Below are 15,000 nucleotides of genomic sequence, written 5' to 3' on the forward strand. Positions count from 1 at the left end.
AATACCGAACCCCGGGCTTCGTCGAAGAGTACTTGACGAAAATTTCAACCAATTTGGTTGAAAAATGAGGGCGTGACAGTGCTGCCTCAACTTTCACGAAAAGCCGGATATGACGTCATCAAAGACATTTATCAAAAAAATGAAAAAAACGTTCGGGGATTTCATACCCAGGAACTCTCATGTCAAATTTCATAAAGATCGGTCCAGTAGTTTAGTCTGAATCGCTCTACACACACACACACACAGACACACATACACCATACCCTCGTTTCGATTCCCCCTCGATGTTAAAATATTTAGTCAAAACTTGACTAAATATAAAACAAGTCGCGTAAGGCGAAAATACAATATTTAGTCAAGTAGCTGTCGAACTCACAGAATGAAACTGAACGCAACGCAACGCAGCAAGACCGTATACTCGTAGCATCGTCACTCCACCGCCCGTGGCAAAGGCAGTGCACGTGGAATTGACAAGAAGAGCGGGGTATTCGTTGCGCTGAGAAGGATAGCACGCTTTTCTGTACCTCTCTTCGTTTTAACTTTCTGAGCGTGTTTTTAATCCAAACATATCATATCTATATATTTTTGGAATCAGGAACCGACAAGGAATAAGATGAAAGTGTTTTTAAATTGATTTCGAAAAAAAAAATTTGATAATAATGTTTATATATTTAATTTTCAGAGCTTGTTTTTAATCCGAATATAACATATTTATATGTTTTTGGAATCAGCAAATGATGGAGAATAAGATAAACGTAAATTTGGATCGTTTTATAAATTTTTATTTTTTTTTTACAATTTTCCGATTTTTAATGACCAAAGTCATTAATTAATTTTTAAGCCACCAAGCTGAAATGCAATACCGAACCCCGGGCTTCGTCGAAGAGTACTTGACCAAAATTTCAACCAATTTGGTTGAAAAATGAGGGCGTGACAGTGCCGCCTCAACTTTCACGAAAAGCCGGATATGACGTCATCAAAGACATTTATCAAAAAAATGAAAAAAACGTTCGGGGATTTCATACCCAGGAACTCTCATGTCAAATTTCATAAAGATCGGTCCAGTAGTTTAGTCTGAATCGCTCTACACACACACACACACACACAGACACACACACACACGCACACACACACGCACATACACCACGACCCTCGTTTCGATTCCCCCTCGATGTTAAAATATTTAGTCAAAACTTGACTAAATATAAAAACGTCTGGAGATACCATACTCAGGATCTCTCACGTCAAGTTTCATGAAGATCGGTCCAGTAGTTTTCTCTGAATCGCTCTATACATACACACACACACACACACATACACCATGAACCTCGTCTCGATTCCCCCCTCTACGTTAAAACATTTAGTCAAAACTTGACTAAATGTAAAAACCACACACACCACATAACGATAACACTGAGCGACTGCCCGCTTTGTGACACCTTACATCGCAAGACTTATAACTTGACCTACTTTCCCCTCGTTTCAGATTCCCCCCCACCCCCCTCCCCTCAGGGGGAATCGAGACGAGGGTCGTGGTGTGTGTGTGTGTGTGTGTGTGTGTGTGTGTCTGTATTTGTGTGTGTGTGTGTGTGTTTGTGTGTCTGTCTGTGTGTGTGTGTGTGTGTGTGTGTGTGTGTAGAGCGATTCAGAGTAAACTACTGGACCGATCTTTATGAAATTTTACATGAGAGTTCCTGGGTATGATATCTCCAGACACTTTTTTCATTTTTTCGATCAATGTCTTTGATGACGTCATATCCGGCTTTTTGTAAAAGTTGAGGCGTCACTGTCACACCCTCATTTTTCAATCAAATGGATTGACATTTTTGTAAAGCAATTTTCGACAAAGGCCAGACTTTGGTATTGCATTTCAGCTTGGTGGCTGAAAAATTAATTAATGACTTTGGTCATTAAAAATCTGAAAATTGTAATTAAAATTATTTTTTTATAAAACGATCCAAAATTACGTTCATCTTATTCTTCATTATTTTCTGATTCCAAAAACGTATAAATATGTTATATTCGGATTAAAAACAAGCTCTGAAAATTAAAAATATAAACATTATGATCAAAATAAAATTTCCGAAATCGATTTAAAAACAATTTCATCTTATTCCTTGTCGGTTCCTGATTCAAAAAAACATATATATATGATATGTTGTTGTAATTCTACGTGCAGCCAATGCCATCAGGAATGATTTCCGCTCAGTCTTAAAGCAATCACTCACACACGCGGTCAATACTATCTGGAATGATTGAAGCCCATTATTCTTGAAATCTGAAATGAACTGAATCATTGTAACAGGCATACAGAGATACGACAGTGGCAGGCACTGACAATAATTATGATAAATGCGGGATAATAACTAATGTCAAATGACCAGCAAAAGATCTGCTCACACAGCACATTCCTTTACATATATATATATATCTATTGAAAACAAACCAAGTCATAGTGAACAATCATCTCTCTCACAAGTTTTAGAAACTAATGTTATTCATTTTCTGTCAGAAATGTTGTCTACGCTATCTTACAATCAGCTTTGTGAAGTATGCACTCAAGAGATCAGAGAAACCAAAAGAATAGATTTAAATTGGTTTTACTTTGTACATAGATCAGGGCAAGGGTGTCACAACCTTTCTTCAGATGCACAAGAGAGAAGGAGGATAAAAAAAACCATAGGACAAACAAACACTACCATTTACATCAGTAAAAGTACTACGAAAGTAGAAAAAATCCTGGAAATAACAAACTTGACAGTGTGCATACTCAGCTTTCAATGAACCGCATAAAATCATGACATGTTGCACGGTACATGTAGCACCAAGTGCAATCCACTTCTACAGGACTGAATCGGAACAACCTGGTTGACTGCATGTTCAATCGATGACTCGGCAATCGATGACTCGGTATTTCATGACACCACATGAAACCAATAGGTTTTGCATAAGGGTATATATTATGTACTTAATTGTTAGTTGCAATTATGATTGCATTCTCGCGTTGTGAAATATGTTTCTTTCGTTTGATTGACATAACATTTATCAGATCATTATGGCACAGCATTACTACTCAACGTTTTGAAAATGTCATTGAGTTTAAACTATTCTTATATTTTTTATTAGAAAGAAAGAATATTGGAATAAATGGGATAACATTTTTTGTAAAAACCCCAATATAATTAAACAATACATTCGGCACAAAAACTGAAGTCGCCCTCAGATTTGTCGGTGAAAATTACTGTACATTTCCTATAATTGTAAGGTCCACTTCGAGAGGAACAAATGTGTTGTCGACAAGGGATAAGCATGAAATAATGCTGTACGCTTGGTAAAAAAAGAAGAAGTGATTAATGGAACAGGTAGGCCTACTGCAAACACATGCTGTGGTAACCTACTGTTAAGTGTTACAGATTGGCCGCAGGATTTGCAGGGGTGTTGCTAGACATTTTAATGTTGGGACATTTGGCCGAAACTGTCAGAAAGCTTTAGGACATCTTGGAAAATGTTCGGCTAATATGTTGGCTCATCCAAAGTCACCGCAACATTGAAGCACAAGACTCAAGAGGGGAACACCAATACATACAATCATTGTCTCAGGAACAGAAATTACAGGGGCGGAGCTGTTAAGCCGGGGGGGGGGGGGGGGGGTGTTACAACCTGGGGTCCAGAGTCCCGTTGGGGGGGTCTGGAGGGCAAAGCCCCCCTGAAGCTGAAGAATTTTAGCTATTTTATAAACAATTTAAAGGGCAATTTGTGGAGGCCCGTTATCGTCGGTGGTGGGGTTGCAGTGCACGCTCTGTCCATTTCCACTGACCACATAGGGTGGACGGACGTCAGAGGACTCGCCCTCAGGGTCAGGGACAGGGATAGAAGGCCGGACAAGGAGGGGGGTAGAGCTACCGCTGTTTCCAGTTCCGTACCCTTCCTCGTCGACTGGGGCAGGCGTGTCAATGCCAAGAGGATCGCCAGTTTGAAGCGATGCGGTCAGTTCTGCGGGTTCGTGTGCTTTAGGGCTACGTCGGCAGGCTGGAGCTGCAGGAATAAAACACTACAGCTTAAAGGCAAATCAGTAAAACATTTAAGTATAAAGGTAAAGTAACATTTTAACAAGTTAAAGGATGCCCAAAGTCGCCGACAGCTAAACAATGTAGATGGGTAAAAATAAATTGTAATTTAGACACCCAGCTAAGCCTGCTCCTTCCCTCTCTCTATCCATCTACCTCACCCGCCCCACCCCCCCCCCCACCCATCTCACTCTTGTCCCCGAACCATTTTAACTAACTTACACAAAAACAAGGAAGTATATTGTCTTTTAGTCTAATAGATAAGACGCTGAAAACGTCACAACTTTTTCAGGCTGGCCAATGAATCAGTACACTTAGGAACAAGGGAAAATACTGTTCAGTTCGGCTGATGAACGTGCACATTACTTTTATGTGCTGCACGTGTCACTGTGTATTTTGCAGCATACCTTTGCGCACTTTGTCTTTGGTCAGCATCCACGTTGCCACGCTGCCCCATAGAAAGAACAGAGGGCACAGGATGATGAGGGTAATGTAACGCCAGCCTAGACCTTTATCTGAAACAGAGGGCACAGGATGATGAGGGTAATGTAACGCCAGCCTAGACCTTTATCTGAAACAGAGGGCACAGGATGATGAGGGTAATGTAACGCCAGCCTAGACCTTTATCTGAAACAGAGGGCACAGGATGATGAGGGTAATGTAACGCCAGCCTAGACCTTGATCTGAAACAGAGGGCACAGGATGATGAGGGTAATGTAACGCCAGCCTAGACCTTGATCTGAAACAGAGGGCACAGGATGATGAGGGTAATGTAACGCCAGCCTAGACCTTTATCTGAAACAGAGGGCACAGGATGATGAGGGTAATGTAACGCCAGCCTAGACCTTTATCTGAAACAAGGAAACCCCGTATTAAAGTACAACTATCTTCATTTATAATGGAAGAATGGAATGCACTGCGAAGTAGCAACAAGGAATCATCGTCGATGAACGCCAGAGAGAGAGAGGGGGGTGGGTGGGGGTTGGTGGTTATTGCGTGCAACAATATTTTCCAATCTGTAAAACTGAAAATGAACTAAAGATTTATTTGCGCTTTTCTATATAGGCGAGTGGTAAAGATTGGTTGGTACTCCTTCCCTTCGTTGTAGGGTAGATAGGACCTGACCAAATAATCTCTTACTCAAACATAGCCCAACCTAACCTAACCTAACCTAACACAACGGAAACATCATAAAAGACAACTCAAACCCCATAACAACACATTACATAACAAACAACAATACAACACCACACAACTCAAAATAGCCTACCCTAACCTAACACCTTACTCATGCATTCATGGAAATAACATTTCAGTAACTTGATCTTTTGTAGCATACAAGCCCGGGTACAGGGATGATAGAAAGGAAGGGAGGTACTTTAGATACACCCGCGCTTCACACCAAAATCTCTTCTTCCCCTTTTACCGTGACTGCCTGTCCTCGCTATCTGGACCGCTTCTCTTTGAAACGAGATACTCTGATTTGATGTATACTAGCTGCCGCACCCACTACTTCCTGTGTATTGTTGTATTTGAAAGTTATTTTTCAAGCCACGTAAGATGCCACGCTACCTACTTGTAGGCCTACAGTTCACACATGTCTACAACGGAGACGGCTGGTTAACCGCAAAAACCGCAGCGAATGACTAACGCGATGACAGGTCGATGTCATACACCATGGGGGGGATATAGCTCAGTTGGTAGCGCGCTGGATTTGTATTCAGTTGGCTGCTGTCAGCGTGAGTTCGATCCCAGGTTCGGCGGAAATTTATTTCACAGAGTCAACTTTGTGTGCAGACTCTCTTCGGTGTCCGAACCTCCCCCGGCCCGTGTACACTACATTGGGTGTGCACGTTAAAGATCCCACGATTGACAAAAGGGTCTTTCCTGGCAAAATTGCTTAGGCACAGTTAATAATTGTCTACCTATACCCGTGTGACTTGGAATAATAGGCCGCGAAAGGTAAATATGCGCCAAAATGGCTGCAATCTACTGGCCGTATAAAATTCTCACACGGCATCACTGCAGAGCACCTAGAACTGTACCCACGGAATATGCGCGATATAAGACTCATTGATTGATTGATTGAGGGACATCTCAGTCAAATCAAAGGCGCGTTTATCATTGTGGCGAGGAGTATATTGCTGGTTGAAATGCTATCTACTTACTTCAACCTGGTCGAGTTGACGCCAGTACGACATGCCAGGCTGTGTTCTGGGATCAGAGGGTAATCTATAAGGTGACTGTCATTCATATGAAAGCCTGGGATTTTTTCTCCTCAAGTTAAATAAGCCTGAGGTTGAGACGTGTTGGTCGGAGGGTATTTGTATTCGACCTGCCGAACATTTTCAAATTATACCCCCCCCCCCCCCCCATCAAGCATACCGGCCTTAGTTTTACGTTAATTGAAGAACGGGTATTGCTTACAACGGCAATGTGCGCGCCTTCGTGAGCGAGGCTGGTACTACATATTGTTCATACGAAATGACAAACACAGGTTACAAGCGATAACGCGCAAAAGTACTGGTTTATTATTTTACATCTGACACTAAGGTATCAGTAATGCATATATAGTTACAGTACTACGTAATGAGATACTACGTATTGCGATACTACGTATTGCGGTAAAAAACTTATGGACAGAAAGAAAAAGAGAAAAGAAAACAAATTATTAGACATGGCAAAAGTATCAAATGCATTAACAAGACACGAGAAGTAAATACAAGAAAAATAAACAATCACAAGACAGGCGAAGACAAACAGACAAGAAAGTTACAAATACCAAACACTCGTTGGTTAGTCCTTCAACAACAATAAAGAATTACGTTCCATACGTTCAACAACAATAAAGAATTACGTTCCGTACGTTCAACAATACCATAAGCACTAAGAATACTCAAGAAACTTAGCATACATACGTTTAAAACCAAAATGGCTACTTTCAGAAAAATACAAAACGTTGACTCATCAGGCCAGGAATACAAAGCAAACAGTCATACCAAAAAAGTCTAACGACAACGTTCCTGCGTTAATCAAAGTCACAAACAAGATATTTACTCATCCACTTTCCCTCAATAACGTTACAAGAAATAAGCCCGTTTACAAACGATCACCACAGACCGCAAGCTTCTTTTACCTAAATTCTTTTAACGTAAGGCTGAAAAAGTCGGAGAAAACGTTTCACTTCGAACTTCGTTAACCACAGAAAACACAAGTTATCATTATAAACATTAGCGACTTTCTAGCGTCTACAAAACATTGCTGTACGTTCACAACACTAGAACAGTTGAACACACAATAAAGAAACACTACAACAAGTCAGACTTTCAACTCACGTTATACATAAACAACTCACAAAGTCATTACAAAATGGCGACCAAAACACAACACAAACAAGTAACAACAAAATTACCTTATGCGCTGTGTGGGTTGACCAGCAGTACCAAAACGTGTTGCCTCACAAACGAAGGGCACAAAACGATTCACACTTGAGAAACAACTGTCTCCAAGAACATTACGTTGACGTTAAAACATAAGAAACACTCCGTTGGTTCACTTGATAACCTTCATACGTTTACATCAAAACCAAACGCTTCCTAAAACCCTCAGATCGACTGACGAGACAGGAGTCAAGCAGCGGTATTTATGGAAACAAAAACCTAACATGGAATAGTTATTCAAAAGTCAAAGGTCACCGGATTGACCAACCAACAACATTCCTAAGACAGAATCGGGTGAAACTACTATTTTACAACCAATCAGTAACCGATCACGCACTCCGTGCATGCTCAAAACTTAAAACGGTATATTTAACAGAAAGAACATCAAGGAACTAGCTGACATCACAAAGCTAAAAACACGTGAGTCACACGTATTCTAAAACTTGCAACGCAGATTCGCAGGGCTCACCTCAAAATCAAAACACGGAAAATAGCACGTGAATCTCACGGTGTTCTAAGACTAAACGACGCAGTTTGTGACGCTCCGACCAAAACCAGGTCACAACAACTGAACAAGGAGCACGTGAATCTCACGTAAAAATATTAACGCTCCACAAAACGGGTCACAACAAGGTGCTACAATAAAAACACGGTTTACTTCTTTTTACATCGTGCAATGGCTTGAGCAAACGTAATTACAACAAAAGTAGGTGACTGCATGCCACATCGGCATGCACACTCCCACCGGAAATTATATTAATATAATTTACTTCAAAAAACCTTTGTACAAACACATTCCTTATATCAAAAGAAGAATAACGCAGATTTAGACATTTCAAATTTACAACTCAAAACCATTGTGTTGCAAAACATTTACACAGCACTATTACGGTTCAATCATTTTCAATGTTTCAACACATCTCGTTTCAACTAAATGCCACTGGTCATTTACTCGACGGCATAAAGAAAACGCACCACTTAAAACATAAATGTCCGTTACATCATCTGGTATAAAAACAAACTGCAACAATCTACAACTGTCAAATTGGAAAAACACTCCAAAGTTCAATGTTCTTTCAGTTCGCTTACACAGCTTTGTCTTCGTGATTTTCACGATCAACTAACACGGTCATTTTGTGAATAGGTCGCTCTAATATGCGACTATCACCAGTGGGACGGCCGTGATTGTCTAGAGCCTTTGTTCCAACATGCACTTTCACTCGTCTGACCAGTCCATCAGATCCCGGCATCACTTCGACTACACGAGCCATGCACCACTCTGATCTGCACAAGTTCTGGTCATGCAAGACAACAATGCGTAGGGCGTTGATGAAGGAATCACTTGACATGTCATCCAGGGTTTCAATGTGGATTGCCCTAGAGGCAAAACACGTCACGATCAGCCCGTACAAGATTAATGTCATGACCTTGACGCAGTCATCACGGTACCCTCGTTTTTTCTGGCGTTTCAGGCCCTTCAGATGCTTGACTGCGGCACTTCTGTTGTCGGGGAGGGACGGTTTCTCTGGTCGAAATGGTAAGGGGATCTCGTAGTGACCAGCTTCGTTGATCTTCACGTTTTCCTTCACGATCTTCGCAAACTTTACATCGTCCTGGGACATGGATCCTGAGTCACTTGCAAAGTCTCTTTCCATAACATGTAATGGGTCAGTACACGAGACTTCGTCCACCTGTACCTTGTAGACGTGAGCTACCCGTTCTTCTTCCCTCGATCCTGGCTTGACGATGACGCGCATGGACGAGGCTATGCCATCAAAGGCGACGGAATGCGGTGCCTTGCCGACGATGCTCCAACCTAACTTAGTCTCTACTGCGAATGGCAGTCCTTGGACAACGTTTAGGGGCATGAGGGCTTCAGCGCAGTCGTAGCCAATGAGGAGGCCTGCTTCGCAGTCAGGGTACAAGGGGGGCAGTTTAGGAGACAGGTGTTGGAGATGTGGGTAAGCTTTGACAGTCTCTGAGGTGGGGATATGAGTGGGGTCAACGGTCAGATAAGGTCGTGAGATGGCAGAAGGGAGCCTGACAAACTCACTGGAGGTAGGAGAGCGGACACGCAATCCAGAGTACTTCCTGCCGGAGACCACAGCATTGTCCTCAGTCAGTGTGGAGACCCTGAGTGTAGTCGGCTGCGATTTGGCTTTAACTTCTTCAGCCACTGACTGCACTACAAAAGTGGCGTTGGACATAGTGTCCAGTAGTGCGTACGTCAGCACTTCTACGTTGGGGTTAGAGTCACTGGAAACGAGAACGGGAACGATCATAGACGTGAAACCGATGCTGTTTTCCTCGCTGGCCTTAAGAGCAGACACCGTAGGGGTCGACGATGACAGTGGCTCTTGAACGTCAGCAGCAGAGGTACGGTAATTGTTCTTGTGTTCACTCGCCCCTTTGTTTTCACTCATACTGTTCTGATATTTGAAATTGTCATCGTGAAGACAAGTGGGATGAGCCTTCTTGCACTTCTTGCACGTCTGTTTCTGCTTACATTGACGGCTCTGGTGATCCTTGCTTCTGAGACATCCGTAACAGATACGGTTCTTGAACAGAAAATCTCGTATCTCAACCAGGGGCTTCTCTATGAGTTCCTTACATGTTCCAGCGTCATGGTCCGGAAGTTGACAGTGCAGACATGCGGTGACATCCTCTGTCAGGGTTGACAGGTTCGTTGTGAACTTTCTTGGTGTCCCCGATGCACTTGTCAAGCCGAAAACAGGGTCGTTAGAAATGTCTGCTTCGAGTGTAATGAACGACACGAGTTCATTGAACAGAGGATACCTCTTCTTTTCAACCTTAGTTCGAGCAACTGTTCTAGACCATCTGTGACTCATCCAGTCTGGGAGCTTTCCGACGATCTTCCGTAAGTACTGGGCATCATCCAGGATGCTCAGTCCACCAACTTCCTGGGCAGCAACGGAACATTGCTGCAAGAAATCGGCCAGACTTCTGAGTCCCTTGGGATCTTTGCTTTTGATTGGGGTCCATTCGTCCAGCTTGGTCCGGAAAGCTTGCGAAACGACGTATGAGTTGCCGAACCGATTTTCCAGCACTTCCATGGCTCTCTCGTAGGCATCACCTTCTCTCAGCAGAAAGAAGCCGGTCACGGCCTCCTTTGCTTGACCTCCGATGTACCGTTGCAGATACAATAACTTCTCACTGCTGGTTATGTTTTGTCTCTCGATGAGGAACGAAAACGACGACCTCCAAATTGGATATTGGAGAGGGTCACCAACAAAAATGCACGGCTCCTGCATCGGCAAACGGTTGATCATCAGAGCGTCTGATAGGGTTTTGGCGAGAGAGTCCATAGGAGTGTCCTGCTTGGCAGGAGTAGCAAGTGGACGTTGGTAGTACGCAGACGGGGGGTAGGAGGCAAATGGACGATCTGCGTGACATTCCTTGTCAAAGTTCATGTACGCAGGGGGCCTTGCGTTTTCGTTTCCCCAGATAACTTTGGGGGTGGTCTGATGTGGGTCCAGGAATGTGGGCACGAAAGGCTCTGGTTTGGGATGTAGGTGGGTATCATAGGGGAAACAGGGTGGGGTAACTTGAAAACGTCTGTGGTCCATGCGTTGGTGACGTTCTTCTGGGAAGTAGGTGTGTCGTTCTTGCGTCTCATCACCTTCCCTTGTCTCTGGTAGGTGATAGGACCAACCTGTGTGGTCGAGATCAGGCGGGCGAGGGCCTGTGACGCTTGTCGTTGAGTGTCCAACGTTGTGCAGAGGCGGCTGACCAGTGTATGCACCGAGAGGGTGCTGCAGTGTGGTCAGCAGCGCTGTAGGCCGCATGGAGGATGTAGTTGCAGCCGTCGTGTAGTTGGGTGTGAAGGGCTCCTGACGGACGAAAGGAGCGCTCGTTCCGGCGTGATGGGGGGCGTTGACATCCTCTCTACGTTGAGGTCCGTACGCCTCGTAGGTGGCGTTGTTGGTAGTAGCGGCGCTTGTAGAGGCGCTGACTCCAACGACGAGGTCCACGACAGGTAACGCGTGCTGTCGTGGCTCAGTCGTTGTGGTTCCTGCGATGAAGTTAGTGACAGCAGCGTTGACAGTAGAGATGTCACGGGTGCTGGCGGCTTGGCAGACAGGAACAGACGTGAAGTCCATGGCTGGCTGGTGTGTCCTTTGGTCAGCAATGACGGCAGCACCTGTCCCTATTCCTATCGCTGTTTGTTCATTGTTTAGAGGAGGGGCTACAAGACTGTACAAGGGAACGAAAGGACGAGGGTGGAACCTAGTGTTCACCAAATCAACTGACGGTAGATCAGGGAGATCCTGCTGAACGGATTCACCTTGTTCCAATACTTGTAACATAGCTTGTTGTTCTCTTAAGCTAATTTTCAATTCGGTGGACTGAATTTGTCTCAAAGCCTTCTTCTGTTTAATCTGTTCAAGAGCTGCTTCAGCTGCGTCTTCGGCCTGCCTAGCTGCTATTCTCTCAGCTTCCTTAGCCTGCCTAGCTGCTTCTTCGGCCTGCCTAGCTGCTGTTCTCTTAGCTTCCTTAGCCTGCCTAGCTGCTTCTTCGGCCTGCCTAGCTGCTGTTCTCTCAGCTTCCTTAGCCTGCCTAGCAGTTTCTTCGATCAGCCTAGCTGCATTTCTCTCAGCTTCCTCAGTCTGCCTAGCTGCAGTTCTCTCAGCTTCCTCAGTCTGCCTAGCTGCAGTTCTCTCAGCTTCCTCAGTCTGCCTAGCTGCTGTTCTCTCAGCATATTGTTGTTGTAAGAGATCCAGTTCACTAAACTGAGCTTCCTTTATTGCGTCACCTTCCACTTTTATGGCCAGGGATGCAGCCTCTAATTTAAGAGCCAATTTAGTGCCTTCAGAGCTAACACTTTTAGAGCGGAGAGACTCGGCGCGAGAAGCAACTTGGCTACCTGATCTCCTGCTACCTGACTTGTGGCTAGCTGACTTGTGGATGGCTGACGTAATGCTAGCTGCTTTATGGCTGGCAGTCTTACCACTGGCTGACTTGTGGGTGGATGACCCAACGCTAGGTGTAACACTGCTATGCCTGGAAGTAGGCTCCTTAGCCACCTGCACACTAGTCGTTTGTCTGACAAGAGCTTGATCAATGTAAAACATAATGTTCTGAACTGCCCTTTGAACATCCTCCCAGCTGTCCTGAACGATTTCACCGCTACCAATCATACAAAGAACTTTCTCAATGTCACCAAGATCCTTGTACATGCTCAAAATAACCTTTTTTTGACTGGTTACTGACTCTTTATTAGGAGTTTCTTGTTTAAGCTCTGTTACTATCTCATCGATTGCTCGTTCCAAGAATATTCGTTGTCTTACAAAGTTTCTAGTTTTGATCTCAATCTGGTAGTCTCTACCTTGTTCAGTAGGCTTAATGTCACGCCTAGGCCTTTGAGAAAGTTCATCTTCATCGCCGTTAATGTCATAACCTGAAGCTTCCAATGGTTTATCTGCTGGAATCTCCTCCATTACAATGTCCGCTTATTCAAAAGCACTAAAAACCTACATAAGGTTTATCTGGTTATAAAGTAAAATGAGTCGATCCGAGGGTCGTTTGGGATAATACACAAAAGTCACAAAAAATGCGCCGGATACGGAGTAGGAAGATCTCTAACCGACAAGTTGATCTATGTCAAACTATGGTTCACTAACACAGTGACAAGTAACAATAAAGTCTTTTGCTGGTTATCAACAGCTACGTTTACGTTCATTGAGCGTCAATAACAAAAGTTCTTTACATTCACTTGGCTGGACTTCAGCTAAAGTTCTGTACTAGGCATCAGCAGCTAAGATTGTTTACTGGACGACAGCAACTAAAGTTTTTTACTGGGCGACAGCAAGCTAAGTTTTTTACTGTGCGCGCCTTCGTGAGCGAGGCTGGTACTACATATTGTTCATACGAAATGACAAACACAGGTTACAAGCGATAACGCGCAAAAGTACTGGTTTATTATTTTACATCTGACACTAAGGTATCAGTAATGCATATATAGTTACAGTACTACGTAATGAGATACTACGTATTGCGATACTACGTATTGCGGTAAAAAACTTATGGACAGAAAGAAAAAGAGAAAAGAAAACAAATTATTAGACATGGCAAAAGTATCAAATGCATTAACAAGACACGAGAAGTAAATACAAGAAAAATAAACAATCACAAGACAGGCGAAGACAAACAGACAAGAAAGTTACAAATACCAAACACTCGTTGGTTAGTCCTTCAACAACAATAAAGAATTACGTTCCATACGTTCAACAACAATAAAGAATTACGTTCCGTACGTTCAACAATACCATAAGCACTAAGAATACTCAAGAAACTTAGCATACATACGTTTAAAACCAAAATGGCTACTTTCAGAAAAATACAAAACGTTGACTCATCAGGCCAGGAATACAAAGCAAACTGTCATACCAAAAAAGTCTAACGACAACGTTCCTGCGTTAATCAAAGTCACAAACAAGATATTTACTCATCCACTTTCCCTCAATAACGTTACAAGAAATAAGCCCGTTTACAAACGATCACCACAGACCGCAAGCTTCTTTTACCTAAATTCTTTTAACGTAAGGCTGAAAAAGTCGGAGAAAACGTTTCACTTCGAACTTCGTTAACCACAGAAAACACAAGTTATCATTATAAACATTAGCGACTTTCTAGCGTCTACAAAACATTGCTGTACGTTCACAACACTAGAACAGTTGAACACACAATAAAGAAACACTACAACAAGTCAGACTTTCAACTCACGTTATACATAAACAACTCACAAAGTCATTACAAAATGGCGACCAAAACACAACACAAACAAGTAACAACAAAATTACCTTATGCGCTGTGTGGGTTGACCAGCAGTACCAAAACGTGTTGCCTCACAAACGAAGGGCACAAAACGATTCACACTTGAGAAACAACTGTCTCCAAGAACATTACGTTGACGTTAAAACATAAGAAACACTCCGTTGGTTCACTTGATAACCTTCATACGTTTACATCAAAACCAAACGCTTCCTAAAACCCTCAGATCGACTGACGAGACAGGAGTCAAGCAGCGGTATTTATGGAAACAAAAACCTAACATGGAATAGTTATTCAAAAGTCAAAGGTCACCGGATTGACCAACCAACAACATTCCTAAGACAGAATCGGGTGAAACTACTATTTTACAACCAATCAGTAACCGATCACGCACTCCGTGCATGCTCAAAACTTAAAACGGTATATTTAACAGAAAGAACATCAAGGAACTAGCTGACATCACAAAGCTAAAAACACGTGAGTCACACGTATTCTAAAACTTGCAACGCAGATTCGCAGGGCTCACCTCAAAATCAAAACACGGAAAATAGCACGTGAATCTCACGGTGTTCTAAGACTAAACGACGCAGTTTGTGACGCTCCGACCAAAACCAGGTCACAACAACTGAACAAGGAGCACGTGAATCTCACGTAAAAATATTAACGCTCCACAAAACGGGTCACAACAAGGTGCTACAATA

The 15,000-nt window shown here is 43.1% G+C and overlaps 2 protein-coding genes across 3 annotated transcripts in view; one reads left to right on the plus strand and one right to left on the minus strand.

Moving 5' to 3' along the window:
* Positions 1-15,000, plus strand: part of LOC138960360 (uncharacterized) — a 112,553-nt gene that overhangs the window by 79,325 nt on the left and 18,228 nt on the right. The window lies entirely within an intron of this gene.
* The window catches only part of LOC138960354 (uncharacterized), a 15,715-nt gene continuing 2,324 nt past the window's right edge, over positions 1,610-15,000 (minus strand). Inside the window, exons 3-4 of the mRNA XM_070332238.1 lie at positions 4,475-4,582; positions 1,610-4,035 (exon numbers count right to left, since the gene is read on the minus strand). Of these exons, the coding sequence (XP_070188339.1) occupies positions 3,743-4,035; positions 4,475-4,582 (401 nt within the window). The 3' untranslated portion in view covers positions 1,610-3,742. The remainder of the gene's footprint in view (positions 4,036-4,474; positions 4,583-15,000) is intronic.

The sequence above is a fragment of the Littorina saxatilis genome, linkage group LG2 (genome assembly GCF_037325665.1).
Source record: "Littorina saxatilis isolate snail1 linkage group LG2, US_GU_Lsax_2.0, whole genome shotgun sequence".
NCBI classification, from domain to species: Eukaryota; Metazoa; Mollusca; class Gastropoda; order Littorinimorpha; family Littorinidae; genus Littorina; species Littorina saxatilis.